The 18,407-nt window shown below is 35.8% G+C and overlaps 1 protein-coding gene across 2 annotated transcripts in view; it reads right to left on the bottom strand.

Moving 5' to 3' along the window:
- The window catches only part of LOC106874019 (CDP-diacylglycerol--glycerol-3-phosphate 3-phosphatidyltransferase, mitochondrial), a 290,546-nt gene extending 272,352 nt beyond the window's left edge, over window positions 1-18,194 (bottom strand). Inside the window, exon 1 of one of the 2 annotated variants that reach the window (XM_014921579.2) lies at window positions 18,019-18,194. Coding sequence is in view for 1 of the 2 variants with exons in the window: in XM_014921577.2 (XP_014777063.1) it covers window positions 18,019-18,134 (116 nt within the window). In the remaining variant the exon portion in view is untranslated. The remainder of the gene's footprint in view (window positions 1-18,018) is intronic. The other variant, XM_014921577.2, reaches the window with a different exon arrangement.
- Between the last annotated feature and the right edge of the window lie 213 nt (window positions 18,195-18,407).

Raw genomic sequence — 18,407 nt, 5'->3', positions numbered from 1 at the left:
CATGTGTGTGTGTGTGTGCGCGTGCGCACGTATGTGTGTGTGTGTGTGTGTGTGTGTGCGCGCGCACGTATGTGTGTGTGTGTGTGTGTGTGTGTACTGACGTCACGTAAAAAGAACCCAGGCCACTCTCAAATGTAGTTGGGATCAGGAAGGATATCCAGCCATAAAAACCATGTCAAAACAGACAACGAAGCCTGGTGCAGTCTTCTGGTTTGCCAGTCACTGTCTTCTGGCTTGCCAGCATGGAAAACAGACATTAAATGATGATGATGATGATGATGATGATGGTGATGATGATGATATGTACGTACGTATGTATGTATGTATGCATGCATGCATGTATGTATGTAGGTATGTAGGTATGTATGTATGTATGTATGTATGTATATGGCAGGTTTCTTTCAGTTTGTCTAACAAGTTGTACTTGCAAGGTATTGGTCAAGCCATGGCTACAGTAAAGGACACCATCCAACAGCATCCTCACAATAGGAGTGAACTCCAAAACACATGGTTCCAATCCAAACTTCTTAACCAAACATCCATGGCAGCACATATAACAATACTAATTATTATTAATTAAATAATTAGTGTTATTTTTCTGTTTCAAAAAAATGAAACAATATCAGTATGCCACACTTTCTCATTTCTATATCTGGCTGAATATTTTATTGCAATTCAAAATCAATTAATTAACAATGATATAACAGATTTAGGGATATGTTATCATTTTAACAATATAAATATTTCATGACCCCCAAGGGACTTTTAACTCTTTCGCATTTAAACTGGCCACATCAGGCCCAAACAGTCTACCCATTTTATTCTCTAACCAATCAGATCCAGCCTCGTGTCATTCTAAAACAAACAATCACATCATCGAAATATTGAAGCTACAAGACAATGCATGATTAATTGAAAACAATGTGAATAAAGAAGCATTATACAGGCACAGGCAAAACTGTGTGGTAAGAAGCTTGCTTCCCAACTACATGGTTCCAGTTCAGTCCCACTGTGTGACACCTTGAGCAAGTGTCTTCAACTATAGCCTTGGGCCAACCAAAGTGAGTTGATTTGGTAGACGGAAACTGAAAGAAGCCCATGGGACAGTTTCACAAGAGCTGGCCAGGCAGAAGCCTGCACCAGACTTTTGTGACTGTTTTGGCAGGATTTTTACAGTTAGATGCCCTTCTTAACACCAACCACTCAGCAGAGTGGACATAGTGCTTTTTATGCGGCACACGCACAGGTGAGGTCTGTTTTGGTAAGGTGTTTACAGCTGGATGCCTTTTCAAACACCAACTGCTTTACAGTGTTTATTGGGTGCTTTTAAGAGGCACCTGCACTGGCAAGGTCACCAAGTACTTGCAAGACAAAATATGTATGTGTGTGTGTGTGTGTGTGTGTGTGTCTTTGTGTCTGTGTTTGTCACCTCCATCACCACTTGACAACTGGTGTTGGTGAGTTTACGTCCCTGTAACTTAACAGTTCAGCAAAAGAACCTGATAGGATAAGTACTAGGATTAAAAAAAAAAGGTCCCAGGGTCAATTTATTTGACTAAAACCCTTCAAGGCAGTGCTCCAGCATGGCCACAGTCAAATGACTGAAACAAGTAAAAGAATAAAAGAATATCTGACTGAGTAATCTGAGTGCTTAGCTCTAGTTTGAAAAGCTAATCAAGGCACATGCATCCTAACACAAGGCTGGTTTAGCTTATATAATATTCCCAGATAACCAGTACCAATTTCCAACAGGATGGTAAATGAAAGTAGTGATGAATTTATTGTACTGCCAAAATATGCAATTAAATGCTTGTAGTACAACTGATCTCCCACCCTTGGAGTTAGTAGCCCAATACCTTTTCTATTCAGCCTTCTTACATCAGTGGCAGGAAGGAGAGACAGCCTTTAACCAATCACACCTTTGAAATATATTTTATTGAACACAAAATCATGAATGGTTGAGCAAAATTAGCTTTTTATATAAACCAGAAAAACCTGCTCAAACTGAAACAAAATTTAATCAACACAAAACAACTTATACACTCTTAACCCTTTAGTATTTAAACTAGCCATATTCAGCACAAATTTTTTACTTGTTTTATGTTCAGAATGGTCAGATCTGGCATGTCACACACCTACCATACAATGAATGAAGGAATGAATTCCAATATTTTAAATCCGGGTTTGTCCCCATTAACAGGGGCAGCCAGATTTACCTCACTGTTACAGCAACCGCTCTCACACCATCTCGCCAAGTTTTGGACGTTCTCCCTCCCAATCTCCTCCTCCACTTGTCCCCTCTACGTTTTCTTTGGTCCACCTCACGTTCATGGTTCATTCACTTTAAACTCAAGTGATCTTCTCAGAACATGATCCTCATCCTTCCTCAATACATGTCCATACCACCACACTCCATTCATACCTGGCAGCTTACTTCTTTACTACTCACTAGGGGCTACACAAAAAGGAACAAACAAGGACAGACAAACAGATTGAGTTGATTATATCGACCCCAGTGCGTAACTGGTACTTATTTAATCGACCCCAAAAAGGATGCAAGGCAAAGTCGACCTTGGCAGAATTTGAACTCAGAACGTAGCAGCAGATGAAATACCGCTAAACATTTCGCCCGGCTTGCTAACGTTTCTGCCAGCTCGCCGCCTTTTTGCCAGTGAAGAAAAGAATTTTCAGTTTTTTAATTAACAGTTAAATACCTCTGGTTTGGCTTTTCACTTGCCAGCTGTTCCACCAATTCCACCAACCCCAGCATCCCCATTAAGTGCTCAGCCTTCCTTTTATCCAATAGTTTCACACCATACATTGCTCTCAGCATTGCTCTCTCGGTCCTTATCAAAACTGCCATTTCGCTTTCCCTCAGACACCATGGCTCACTCCCATATAGTATTGCAGATCTCACGCAACTCCATAAAAATATATATGCAGGAGTGGCTGTGTGCTAAGAAGCTTGCTTCTAGAAACAACTGGGTCCAGTTTCAGTCCTACTGTGTGGCACCTTGGGCAAGTGTCTTCTACTATAGTCTCGGGCCAACTAAAGCCTTGTAGGTGGATTTGGGAGGTGGAAGCTGAAAGAAGCCCAGTGTGTGTGTGTGTGTGTGTGTGTGTGTGTGTGTGTGTGTATGTGTCAGTGTTTGACCCCCCACCACTGATTGACAATTGGTGTTGATGTGTTTATGTACCCGTAACTGAGTGGTTCAGCAAAAGGCTTTAAAAATAATTTTAAAAAAGCACTGGGGTCAATTCATTTGACTAAGATCCTTTAAGGTGATTCTCCAACATGGCCACAGTCTAATGACTGAAACAAATAAAAGAATATAAAAGTCACATCATTGAAATCTCAAAGCTACAAGATAATGTGTGATTAATTAAAAATAATCTTTTCTACTCTAGGCACAAGGTCCAAAATTTTGGGGGAGAGGGCCAGTTAATTAGATCAACTTCAGTATGCAACTGGTACTTAATTTATCGACCCTGAAAGGACGAAAGGCAAAGTCGACCTCGGCAGAATTTGAACTCAGAACGTAAAGACAGACGAAATACTGCTAAGCATTTTGCCCAGCGTGCTAACGTTTCTGCCAACTCACCGCCTTATTAATTAAAAATAATGTTAATAAATATGCATTACATTTGACAAAATAATCTGAATGGTAAAGGGTTAAAGAGTTGTGAAAAAACCAGTTGTAGAATGCTAATAGGTTGTTCTTGGTGAAATTTATTTATCATATTATCCATCACAATCATTAAATCAGAGGTATGTAAGGCATGTTTGTAGAAAACACTCAAGCAAATAGTACACATCTTGGTGGAAAGTGTTCTCCTTACCCATGATGCAAAAAAAAAATTAAAGAATTCAAACAAAATAGAACCAGTCAAGCTATTAAGCATCCACTCTGATACAACTTGGTGAAAATAAATGTTAAACTGGTGATGATAATGATGATGATGATGGTGGTGGTGGTGGTGGTAGCTAATGGTTGTGATACTGAAGTTGGTGGCAGAGATGGTAGCTATGCCTGCAGTGAGGTGGGGGGGGGGAGAGAAGAGAGGACTCTTGTCAGTGGCAGTAGTAATAATGATGATGATGATGATGGTAGTGGTTGAAATGATAATGATGACAGTAGTGGTAGTAGCAGTGGCAGTGGTGATGGTGGGGAGGGAGAGGGTTGTAATAATGATGGTAGCAGTTGCAGCCATTTCCACTTGGGTTATCTATGTAAATAGGAAGGCAAGTAAAAATTCTTAAATATTGTATGAAGAATATTATCAAGAGAATTAATGTTGAAATTTATTTAGTTTAAGAGAATATTATTCTTATGTAATTCCAAATGAGTTAGCATAGCAAAATAATTTTACAAGTCTACAAAAATGTTTTCCACATGTTAATCAGAAAATCAGCTAAGTAGCATTTAACAGCTGGCATTGGAAGAGTAGAATGGACCCATAAATTAATTAGACACTACAAAACAGGAAGATTGTATTTTGAATGATGGCTTATGAAATTGTATTTGGTAGCTGCCTATTATGTTGTCTTTTGAAAGGCACTAAACTGTAATTGTTGCAATATCATACAGAAGTGGAAAATACCCATCTACTACAACACCAGGTCACAGATATGTGCCAAAGAAAACAAAAGCAAGCAAATACAACAGCAGATATCCCATTTGATTATGACATGTCTCAATGAATTACTGGTACTACACACAGTAAGACAAGTTAATTGTAGTTTCTCTTGGAAATTTGAGTGTCTGCATGATCTTGAATCTCCTGATCACTGCACAATGTGGCATTGATCTTTCAATCAATTATTACATCTCCCTTTGTATTGAAATATTACACAATAGCTACAATTCTACACACTCTATGGTCAGATCCTTGATAATTCCATGAGCATTCATAGCAGCAAATATGCTTCACTTATGATTTGTCTGAGCTTACCCAAATGAGAACATAAGAGACAAGGCATATCACCCCACAGTTCATCCAACTGCACCAAATCTTGTGAGATATCCACTCCAAAAGGATTCACAAGATGTACTGCAGCTGTACAGACCCAAACCACAACTTATAACATCTGAAATGAATAACCTGGCAAGAGATATTGTTTTACTAATGTAACTGCTATAAGAAGACCATCCAAGATAGTAAAATACACTGTTATGATGTTCTAGATCTATAAGCTACCATACATTCAGATTTCTTGCTAAACTCATCTCAACAAACTTTAGACAATACTCAAATCTATTCAGAAGGTTTTGTAAGCAGCAGTCTTGCAAATAATGCTGCTAAATTTACTGCAAATCTTATTGCAATCTACATACAGCAAAAAATCTCCTGCAAGACTTCCCTTTCCAATCTCACTCTCCTCACCTACCAATGGTACACAGACACCAAATATAGCATACTCTGTATGTGGAAAAAAATATGGAACTATCATGGTTGGAATGCTTTTAGTCATAGATTTGCCAGATCAAAGCTGATCTGGACTAAACAACAACAACTTCTTTGACCACAAAAGTTCAACAAAGCAACAAGACCAGAAGAGTTCTAAACCATCTACAAATCAGTATGTTCATGATTTGGGCCTGTTTCTTGGGTCGTCACTATAGATCTGGAAGCAGGCAAAAAAATGAAAATCATCTCTTTGAACAAATTAATATTTGTAACATTAGCAAATAAGCAGGCCTACTACTCTCACTTTTAATATCTTAAAATATATAAGACAGCAAGCTGGCAGAATTGTTAACACACTAGGCAAAATGCTTAACAGTATTTCATCCATCTTCATGTTCTGAGTTCAAATTCCGCCAAGGTTGACTTTGCCTTTAATCCTTTTGGGGTCAATAAAATAAGTACCAGTTGAGTACTGGGATCGATGTAATCAGCTTGCCCCCTTCCCCAAAAATTGCTGGCCTTGTGCCAAAATTTGGAATCATTATTTTAAAAGACGTGGTAATAATCAGAAACAATCACTTTTTAAAAATCTTTTGCTCCTCCAAGTAATCTCCAATACATTTTTCACATGGCCACAGTCAAATGACTGAAACAAGTAAAAGAGTAAAGTCAAATTAATTAGAGGGCTTCTATCTGACATCACACCTCAGTGATTATTGACCCTTGAAAGCTTTGTGATAACAAAGTCAATATCTTGCATTTTATTGTCTCTAAGATAATGATCTTCTGGTTATTAATTCTGCCTCTAAGCTCTACCACTAACATCTTGGTTAAGCAGACACCTCCTGCACACATATTCTGTTGAGGTTCTTACAAAATCAACTTGGTCTATCTCAGGTAATGGGATATTACCTGGGATAGACCACCTAAGACACCTCAGCATTCAGTACAAAATAAGAGTTATCTCTCATCAAATTAGCAACATTAAACAAAGATACAGCACAGAGCTTTAGCCATTTGCCTGTACAAAACATTTTCATAAGTTTGTTTTAAATGTCCGTGCTTGTTTTCAAACTATAAGTTAGCCCTTGTTTCGCATGTTCTGAGTAATATAAAGCTTTCCTTTCATAAGTCCAAACTTACTCTAGTGGTTGAGAAAAATTGGGAATGTGTATCATATGAGGGGATACTGAAAAGTTCCTGGCTTTGGGTAAAAGAAAATACAGGAGACTCAATTAATTATGATTTTATTCAACATATTCTCCTCTCAAATTATCACAATGGTCCTTCAGTTTTTCTAAGCCCTGTAAAAGACCTTTCACAATACCCTTAAAGCCAGGGAAATTTCAGCACCTGTTCATATATGAAGCTAGGGATGATAGGCAAATATGTCCTGTATATCATATGTAATACACACAATGGGTAAAGGGTTAAAAGGCTTTGGGAATTAACTCTTCAGTGTTCACATTATTCTGTTAGAAGTAATGCTTGTTTATTCACACTGTCTTGCAATATATAGCAGCACTAAGATTTTCATGTGGTGACTGTTAATTTTTAGAATGATATTGTAGGGTTGGTGTGAGAGGCTGGATCCAGTCAGTTTGAACATAAAACAGGTAGAATATTTTGGTTGGATATGGCAGGTTTAAATGCTAAAGGATTAAAGAAATATAGTTTATAAGATGCATTGTGAAATAAAATTAAATAGCATAGACTCCATCTAAGAAGATCTGAAGAAGGAATTGTATTCCGAAATATCATCGGACTATAGATAGCTAAATTACAACAAATATATAGTCCATTTTTTAAATTATAGTGCATTGTTGTACCATTCAAAATTTTTTATTCTTTACAAACAATACACAATGTTTCAAACGAACTACAATACTCTCTTAAAATTAAATGTATTTGAGAAGGCCACAGCAATGCAAATTGAAAATAAAACAGCAAAGTCAAAAAATAAATAAAAAACAAAGATTTATTTTTGTATTTCAATATTTTGGCTTTTCAAAGCCCTCGTCTCTTAATAACAGCTTTTTAAAGCTAAGCTCTGATCTGAATGTGGGGTACTGAGGAATGATTGTAATATGCACAGATTGAAAGTGTTACTGATAGTGGACCTTAATTTTTAAATATACTTACATTACATTTTGTTGAGTCATTTTCAAAACCACCAATGAATATAATTTATTGCAAAAAAGCCCACCAAGTAAATTATATTGTCTCCCAGACATGGCTGTGTGGGTAAGAAACTTGCTTCCCAACCATATGGTCTTGGGTAGTACCTTGAGCAAGTGTCTTCTACTATAGCCTCAGGCCAGCCAAAGCCTTGTGAGTAGATTTGGTAGACAGAAACTGAAAGAAGCTTGTCGTGTGTGTGTGTGTGTGTGTGTGTGTGTGTGTGTGTGTGTGTGTGTGTGTGTGTGTTGTGTTTGTTCCCCACCACTAACTAACAATCAGTGTTGATTTGTTTATATCCCCAAAACTTATTGGCTTGACAAAAAAACAGACCAACAGAATAAGTCACAGGCTTTAAAAAAAATTAAATACTGGAGTCAATTTGTTTGACTGAACCCTTCAAAACAGTAGCTCAACATAGCTGCAGTCCAATGACTGAAACGGGCAAAAGATAAAAGATATGTAAGCTAAATAAAAATTAATTAATTGATTCATTGGTAAATGAACCCTAAAAGCTAATGAATCACACAGCAGTTGAAAAAGGTAAGTGTATATTACTGTAAGAACCAGAATTTACCCAAATTTCCTATATTTCAAACATTTATACTTTGTTTCAAAATTTATATTGAATGGTTAATAAAATTCCAATAATTCTATGCTTGAAACATTTGAATAACTCAAGAATTAAAAACAAAGAATGAAATAATAACAAAACATTTCTTTTTTTTAAATGACATAATTATATAAGGGACAGTCATAAAGATGTAAGTTAGCTAGCATATTTGAGAGACAGTTATAACACTATTCAAAAATGTAAGCCATTATTCCTTCGGTAATCAACTGTATTGACTAAGACAGAAAGAGTTGTATGTGTGTAGGGGGTGGAGGACGGGTTGGCAGACAGGCAGGCAGGTATGTATGTATGTATGTAGGTAGGTAGGTAGGTAGGTATGTATGTATGTATGTATGTAGGTATTATGTAGGTATGTATGTATGTAGGTATTATGTAAGTATGTATGTAGGTAAGTAGATAGATAGATAGATAGATAGATAGACAGGCAGACAGATACTAGCTTAAAAGCCACACTCTGTGTGGACTTTTGAGCTAGCTCCTGTGGAGGGCTAATTGGACCTGTGGCCCAAAACTAACAAGAACTAAAGAGCATGACTCTAATCCATCTATAATGAGTATATGCCATGGTAGTGTTTGATTAGAGGTTAATGACGGATGAGAATTAATTCTGTAATGCAATCATTCTATTGTTCCAGTCCCAAGTTGAATTCCAACTGTTGGCCAATTTGTCCTAAAGTTCTTGATGTAAAATTAACAAAGTGAATATCATTTATCTCCCTCTTGATCTCTGACGCCATCTGACAAACGCCAACCATGATGGCATGAATCAGTCAAGCTTTACCTGCTAAAAATAGCAAACCAAAATGCTTTTAAATCAGATCCCAATACTGGACTGTATAAGATACAACACTACATATAGATGCAAACTTGTAAGTTTGGTTAACTCAACACATATCAAATTAACCTTTCCAAAAATATAGTAGGTCTCTCTCACATATATAATACGGTCAAAATTATCCATGCAATTAGGCGGAAAGCTGGCAGAATCTTTAGTACACCAGGCAAAATGCTTGTCCATTTTTATGTTCTGATTTCAAATTCCGCCGATGTTGACTTTGCCTTTCATCCTTTCGGGGTCATTAAAATAAGTCCCAGTTGAACAATGGGGTCGACGTAATTGACTTACCTCCAACACCCGAACATGCTGGCCTAGTGCCAAAATTTCAAATCAATATTATCCACGCAATTAAGTAAAATGTCTCAGGATAGTTTAAAGAACTAAGGGAGATAACTCTGTTGTAAGAAACTTCAAAAATGTTTTGTAATGAAGAAAAGCTAAGGGAAACAACTCTTTCATATAAATATAGATTTTAAAATTTGGCACAAGGCCAGCAATTTCGGGAGAAGAGGTAAGTTGATTGCATATAAATATAGACTTGAAAATATATTATTCTCTTTTATTCACCAAAGATTACCACTGCATAGCATCTTAAACAAGTGTATTTTACTGTTTTCTACGGATTGTTACTGAAAATTGGGTAGATAGGAATTATACTCAAGGCTTTCGTATACAAACGTGTGCACGCACACCTGTCTCGTGTTGAGCCTCATTATGTCAAAAAAGGTAATTTGGCTTTTCAATAGATAGAAATCGATAAAATATGTACTAAACTGATATCAGTATTGATGATTGACTAAAAAGCCTACAAGACACTCCAATGGCTGGAACCAGTGGGGAAAAGTAAATCCATACATTAAGTAATTGACTGAATGAAATTCTAAACACTCACCCTTCAAATAGTAAAATGATGAAATATTTGAAAGGCAACAGAGTGATACAAAAGCATGGAATATAATTATATTTTCCTTAAGTTCAATTTCAAGAAATATAGTTACGTATTGGAATCAATTCAATCAACTGTGCCTGTGGCCTCATAACAACACAAAAAATTCCTTAAAAAAATTTTTTTATACCAACCCACCTGAAACTGCCTCTGATTCCATAATATAAACATTGTTTTAATATGATCTAAATTAAAACTTCCCATCAAAATTCCATGTTAATCTATGTTCCTAACACCAGCTTAATAATGACAGTTACTTTACTAAATCTTTAATTATTTATGAAATTAATCAAAATAAAGGTAGTGCATTTTAACCAAAATATCATAAATAAAGGGCTAGGTTGTCCACAATGTAAATGTTCTGACTTTAACCTGTAAGATTTATGCTGTGTAGATGCCACGTAAAAGTGTTCATGCAGTGCCATGTAAAAGCACCCAATACACTCTGTCAAGTGGTTGGCAATAGGAAGGGCACCCAGCCATAGAAACCATGCCAAATCAGAATGGAAGCTGGTGCTGCTCACCAGCTTGCTAGCTCTGGTCAAACCGTCCAACCCATACTAGTATGAACAATGGACATTAAATAATGATGATGATGATGATGATGATGATGATGATGTAGATACACATATTGATCGCATCTACTGAGCATAAAAGTATATAGATATCTCTACAGAAAATAAATCATGAGAAACTGTTGTGTAAATAAAGCTCCTACATTATACCACTGTTAAAAGAAGCAAATTTCTTTTTAACTGTTACAATATTGGTTTCTTTTTGATAAGTATTTTTTTATCAATGATATTAACACTTTAATTCTTAAAATTGTAATTATTCATGTATAATAAGCACTTATGTATAATGTGCATCCCTCATTATGGGCAATGAAATTCTACAAAACAAAAATTATCCCTCATGTATGATACTGATCATTTCTTAGTTTCATTTCATGCCGTCATACATGGAGATCATAGTGACAGGCCATGTTCCAATGCATGGAAAAAGAAGTTTTTTAGTCAGATATATTATAATTGCAGAGCAAAATAGTGAATGAAATCATGTTTGCACCCTAAGTGAAACAAAATGCAAATTTGAATATAACCTGTGACCTTTGCCAGTAAAGACTGTAAATGTGCATCTGCTGTGAAGTCAACATTGTAGAAATCACTTGATCATGTTTCAATAAGTTTATACTCAATTTTAATCTTCAGTCTGTACAGTGATGAACAAATGATACAATAAATGGAAAATAAATAAATAAATAAACTGGCAACAGCCTATGAAGAAGACACTTAGGTTTGAAATGGCAGTCATTTGAAAGGTATAAATCAGTGACTTGCACCTTATGGGTCAAGAAGACAAAAAAAAAAAAAAACGAAATCTTTAAGGACAGTAACACATATATATATACAACAAATGAAAATCTTGATATATTTCCCCAAGAAAAGTATCAAGTTTTAAATTAATCTTTTTGGAAAATTATTTCTTTATATACACTTTAGCATTCAGACTACTCAGTCAAATGTAATACTTATTCATTCACTTTGTTTTAAATGAATCATTCATTATCTCATACCCTCGAAATTTCAATGATCTGACTGTTTATTTTTAGAATGACATTGCAAGATAGGTGTAAGAGGCCAAATGTGGCCAATCTGAACATGAAACAGAATATTTGGGCCAGATATGACTGGTTTAAATGCTAAAGGGTTAAATATTAGAACAGGGTCAAGGGACGTTATTGATTTACCAGAATGAGTCATAATGGTAAAAGGTAAGAAACTACAGGTGTAAATGAATATATAAGCTTATATCATCATCATCATTTAACATACATTTTCCATGCTGTCATAGGTTAGACAGTTTGATAGGAGCTGGTGAGCCAAAGGACTATGCCAAGCTTATTGTGAGCTTTGGTAGGGTTTCCACGGCTGGATGCCCTTCCTAACACCAGCCACTTTACAGAGTGTACTGGGTGCTTTTTTACAAGGCACTAGTACCAGTGAGGTCACCAAGTAACTCGCAAAACAAGACCCCTCAATTTAGGATGGGGAATAATATTGAGGAAAGTGGCTTTATGTCAGGTAGTGAGAGGCTAAAATATGATACAGAGACCGAAACAGGTGTTTTGCTGCAGAGGAGATATATAAGGCTACCACAATTGGAAGAGAGAGAACATGGTGGATGATGTGTCAGGGCATACCCTCAAGTTTCAAGGAGGTGAATATAAAAGAAGCAGAGGTGGATGGATGGATGGATGGATGAATGGGTGGGTGGATAGATAAATTTTATATATATATATATTTATACAGAGAGAGAGAGACAGACAGACAGATAGATACAGTGCCACTATAAAATTAGGCCTACATATATTAGTTTCTGTCTACTAAATCCACTCAGAAGGCTTTGGCCAGCTCAGGGCTATTTCAGAGACACCTGCCGAAAGTACCACACAATGTGACTGAACCTGGGATCAAGTGTTTGGGAAGTAAACTTCTTACCACAGAGCCACATCTGATATGCAAAAAAAAAATATACAAAAAAAATTAGATGGTCAGAGCTGGCTATTTCGTTGCTGTTTCTACCATGACAAACAATCACATAGAAGTTCCCTTGTTGGTTCACATATTAGTGGCATGCAGTGTAGAATATATATTGTTTGTTGTTTACCTTCAAGTCAGGCCTGATTGTTTGTCATGGTAGAAATAGCAACAAAATAGCCATCTAATCACACCCTTCTGTCTTAGAAAAAGAAAGAAGGATATGCTAATTAATATAATCTATTAATATAACCCTAACCCTAACCCTAACTGACATCTAAAATGATGGAACAATCAAGAAAGGAAGGCTTTGATCATAAGTCTGCTAAGAGTTGATCTGGGTTAAACATCAATAACAATACAACTTCAAAACATTTATTCTACCAAGGATCTCCCTAAAAATCAACACCAATTCCTAAGAGCCAAAGGGACAACCTTTTGAGTCAATAAATACTTGGAACTCAAAAAAATTGGAATTTTGTGGTTGAGACTGGCATTCCTGTATGTATATAGGAAGGGCATCCAGCTGTAGAAACTCTGCCAAATCAGATTGGAGCCTGGTGTAGCAATCTGGTTCACCAGTCCTCAGTCAAATCGTCCAACCCATGCTAGCATGGAAAGCGAACGTTAAACGATGATGATGATATATATACATACAATGAGAGAGAGAGAGAGAGACAGACACAGACAGACACACAGACAGATACCACTATCTATAGTGGTATTTCATCTGTCTTTTTGTTCGGAGTTCAAATTTTGCCAAAGTCGACTTTGCCTTTCATCCTTTCAGGATTGATAAATTAAGTACCATTTCCGTACTAGAGTCGATCTAATCGACTGGCCCATCCCCAAAAATTTGGGGCTTTGTACCTAGAGTAGAAAAGATTCTTAAAACATTTCAATATGCTTTGGGTTGGTACAATATTCATTTTCAAGTATATAACAGAAATCTAGGAAGACTTTAAGGTTTTGAGGACCTAGAATAAATGTATGTACCTAACTGAGTTGTTAGGTCTTTTGATTTGAAAATAGAGAATGGAGACATTAAATCTCAAAGGATAAATCACCAAGATGAATACAGATTTCAAAGTGAAATCACTGTTGAAAGTGATTACACTGTGTAACAAAATTTTTATTTATTTATTTATTTATTTATTTATTTTTGTCTTTGGTCAGTTAATGTTATTTCCTGTTTGCTTCTATCTAGAAAGCAAAGGAAATGACTACTATTTCCTTCAAACTTTGCTTTTGTCACCTGGACATCAATGTTTTGAAACTGACCTATTTTCCATTACACTTCAGATTCAGTGCTGAGTTGTTGAAGCAGAAATATCGTTATAGCAAATATTCTGCTCAATACCACAGATTTGCTTGTCAGTTGCTTGACCATAGCCACTTGAGTATGTCCCTTAGTGGTTAACAATATGTGCATCTCTGAGTAGGACTAGTTGGAGAGCATCATAACTGTGTGTTGAGAAGGATTCTTTGGGATTTGAATAAATGTAACAAAAGCAGAGTTTGAAGGACATATTTAGACAATTTTCATACTTTCTAGGGGTAAGCAAATAGGAAATAACAGTTGCTACCCAAAGACAAAAATCATGTCACAGTGTTGCAATTTTTGTTACTAAAGATGCCAAGATTAGCACAACAGTTGAGCCATTTTTATGTACATGGTTGAAGCTGGTTTTAGATTTGCAAATATAGTTTTAACAAAGTAGAGAAATAGATCCTTGCAAATGTGTGTCAAACATATTCTTCCTATTAAAAATGTCAAGTTAGTAATTCAATAACAACATATGTTTATCTAAATGTATTTAATATTACCTATATTATCAGGCTGTGAGATGACAGAATCATTAGCATACCAGACAAAATGCTTAGCGCCATTTCTCCTGTTTTTACGCTCTGAGTTTGAATCCTGCTAAGGCTGACTTTTTCTTTCATTCCTTTTGGGGTCAATGAAATAAATACTAGTTGAGCAATGGGGTCAATGTAATTGACTTCCACCCTCCCCCAAAATTGCTGGCCTTGCGCCAAAATTTGAAATCAATATTACCTATATTATTTAGGGAGGTTTTTCTCTCAATATAATAAATATTTTTATCACAATCATTAATGTAAATATTCAGATGGCAAGCTGACAGAATCTTTAGCATACTGGACAAAATGTTTTGTGGCATTTCTTCCAGTCTTACATTCTGAGTTCAAATTCCATCAAGGCCAACTTTGCCGTTCATCCTTTCAAGGTCAATAGAATAGGTACCAATTAAGCACAGGGGTTTGATGTAATTGACAAGCCCCTTCCCTCAAAATTTCAGGCCTTGTGCCTATATTAGACAGTCATTTGACTGCGCCCATGCTGGAGCACCGACTTTTTTTTTTTTTTTTTTTTTTTTTTTTGCTTCGATAAAATATTTGTCGATAAATCTGTTTTCAACAAAAACAGAAGCACATCGATATTTCATAGTCCTCGTCCAACAGAAGAAATAAAAGAAAGAAAACCCTTTTTTTTTTCTTTAATATGAAGATTTCAAAGTTCTTGGGAAGGGTATGAGATTGTGTGATATTTCATCTTTCACACCAGCAGGTCCGATGTTTAATTACGGTTGAAACAGGCATCTATGGGGTCAATTTCATGAAAGATAAGAGAATATTGTATTGTTAAATTGGATACATTTGATGTTGTTTGGTTCGATGCTAGCCCTGTCTTTTCAATCATTTGTTTCAGACTACATTACCTCAAGCCTTTTTTCTTAACATGGCAGAGTGCTATTTGAGAGTGATTTGGTTGCTGTTTCTAGCTGATAGAAGGACCACGTGTAGAAGCTCTATGTTCTCTCTGCATTACTTGTGTCATCGACCCCGATAAAGGAAAAACTTTGAAGAAGGGAGATAATTCTAAACAAATTGCTGGCGAATTTTGAAAAACATGCCCTACGCCTATTTATAAATAAATTAAAATTTAAGAAATGAACAGAAATATGATAACTCTGTGTAAAACACATATACAAAGATCAGCATCTACAATTTTAAATCAATATCAAGGAAGGGTACAGATGGGAACAACACACATAGAAATGAGCACATTAGTAACTGAAATTTAGAGGTTAAAAGGTTCATATTCTTAGAAACAAGGAGAAAAAATAAAGAATTCATAACCATGAACAAAAAACTTGCTGAGTTCACTGATAGTAGATCGCGAAAATTATTGGAAACATAACGTAACGTATAACACATTAACTTGTATCTTAAAAGTTACCTATATTACAAAATCTTCTCAACAAAACACTGATGGCAGCTTATAACTAAAATACTTTTTCTTTCATAAACAGTGAACTCGCTTACGATGAAGTACTGCTCTTCCCACAGAAACAGGGGAATTCTGGATTTAAAACTGACATGTGGATAAGTGGACACTAAAGTCTAGTATATTCCTAAAGAGCAACGTTTCCCAACCTTTTTGCCACTGTAGACCGGTTTCATGCGAGACAATTTTTCCACAGGCGTATTACAAACCACAATAAAGTGCAGGGCTAATGCCGTTTTGCACTTCTCCTTGAGAAATGCATTTTTTTTTTTTTAAGTTTTTCGAATTCCCACGTTTTAGATGTCGGAGATTACTAATATGCAAAGAAAAAAAATGTTAATTTTACCCCGACCCCCATTTAAAATTTAGAACATTTTCGAAATTTTTTCCCCAATGTTTTAGATGACGGAGATTCCGAATATGCAAGAAACCACGTTTTCAAAATTTTAAATTCAATAAGCATATAGATATGTGTATAAAGAGACAGATATGACTGTCTTCCTAAAAACAACAATAACATACCGTCTTCTATAGAACCGCCACATTTAGTTGACAAATATATTTTATAAATAAACGGACAGGGATAAATAGATAGATACATAAATAAATGGATGAAAAAGTTCAAAATTTAAAATTGGAGGAGGGGTGAAATTTGATCCCCTTATTGAATTTTATAACATTAATTATCAAACATTGCTTGTTTCTCATAAAATGGTGTATATTTAATTTACATTAAATTATTATTTACGATTATTTAAGGCAAACACACGTAAAACGCAAATTCTTTTTACTTTAATGTTTTTGTCTGCATTTAATTTTGATTTGCATATGCTCTGTCAATTCGCTACGATCTCTTTATAGTAAACAAAAATCAAAAATTTTAATGAGGGGAGGTAGGGGTGAAATTTTTTTTTTAATTTATTTTTTTGCATATTCGTCATCTCCGACACCTAAAACATAGGAATCCGCAAAAAACTTTTTCAAAAAAATGCATTTTTCAAGGAGAGGTGCGAAACTGCATTAGCCCATTTCTTATATAATACATATATAATGCAAAACATCCGACAGACTGTGATAGTCACAAAAACAGGAATAAAATTTTAAAATTTATTCTTTCTATGCGTCCCGGTGATTGGATGCTCCAGCTCTACAACATTCAACATGTGAAAGGAATTACGTTATTTTACACCTGATCATACAACCGTATTCATGCATGCATCTATATCTACGCACGGACGGATAGATAAATAGATTACAAAAATTACACTGTAAGAATATATTACAGTAAATATTTACGATGATCTGTGATATGTAAGAAAAAATTCTTTGATCGTAAATAACATCAACCAGGTTACGTTAGTTTCTCCTTCTCTTGCATGCATGCATGTATGCACGTCTTTATGTCAGCTGTACAGACCAGAGTATCAGGTGTTTTTATACACCTCTGGTCACAATACGCTTCCAATTCTTTTTTTCTTTTCTTTTTCTTTTTTTAAATAGCGCTCTTCTTTTCTATCTTGACTCAAGATCGTCTAACTAAATCGTCTTCCCATTGTCGTGGAGGCCTTCCGAGTAGCCTTTTCCGATCTATTGGATACCACTCGGCAACTGCATAGGTTGTCTGTGAACCTTGCAACATATCCAGCCCAACGGAACTTGTGCTTTCGATATTCTGCAATCACATCGTTCACTCCGCTCTATTCTCGAATTACTTACTTTCGGATATGCTCTTGCAATAATATCCCTAACATAGATCTTTCCATGGCCCCTTGCGTCAATCAATGTTCTTCCCTCTTTGTAGTAGCCCACGTCTCGTATATGTATAAATGTGCATGTATACATGTTGGCGGAGAAAATTGCCAGGGTTTGTAAACATGTGGTTGAGGTGGTGTGTTCCTATATGTAGCTGCATGTGTCTGCATTTATGGTCGGTGTGACCATGTCGTTTAAGTGTGTGTAGTTACTTTTTATATATGCACCTATGTATAAACAAATTTATGCTACTTAATGCCCTTGGGAATGACATGAAAGTCACATTTCATTTTTTCTTTTTCTGTTTTATTAAATTTCCACTAAAATAGGGAGCCATCGTCTACCGAAAAAGAAACCTTTATTTTCCGCTTTATAATTGTTTACAAATGTAAGTAGGTTGACAGAACTTACCGATGTGGCATCATGTACACTAAGAAAGCTAATCGTTGTATTGACCATCTGAATCGTCGTAAGTTAGGTAACTTCACCAAATTCCGAGAGACGAAAATCCTGCACATGGAAGACATTATTGTGTTGTTGCTAGAACGGTTGTTGTAACAACATGAGTTTCGTTTCCGGTCTTACATCGGTTAGTTTTGTCTATCTGATTACCATGGCAATGCTATCATTAGAAATATAAACAAGACCAGCTGACAAATTCAATTTAACTTTTCAACTGATCGTGACTGCAGATCGTGCGAGCTAATGAAGAAGGGCTTCTATGATGTATTTGCTAGAATTAGCAGCCAAATCTCTCTCAGACCACACTACAGCAGGCATGGGCTATCTTTTTCTTCAAA

Source organism: Octopus bimaculoides, chromosome 1, assembly GCF_001194135.2.
Source record: "Octopus bimaculoides isolate UCB-OBI-ISO-001 chromosome 1, ASM119413v2, whole genome shotgun sequence".
In the NCBI taxonomy this organism is placed as follows: domain Eukaryota; kingdom Metazoa; phylum Mollusca; class Cephalopoda; order Octopoda; family Octopodidae; genus Octopus; species Octopus bimaculoides.
Note: the sequence above shows the minus strand (reverse complement) of the source record. Positions and strands in the feature narration are given on the sequence as shown.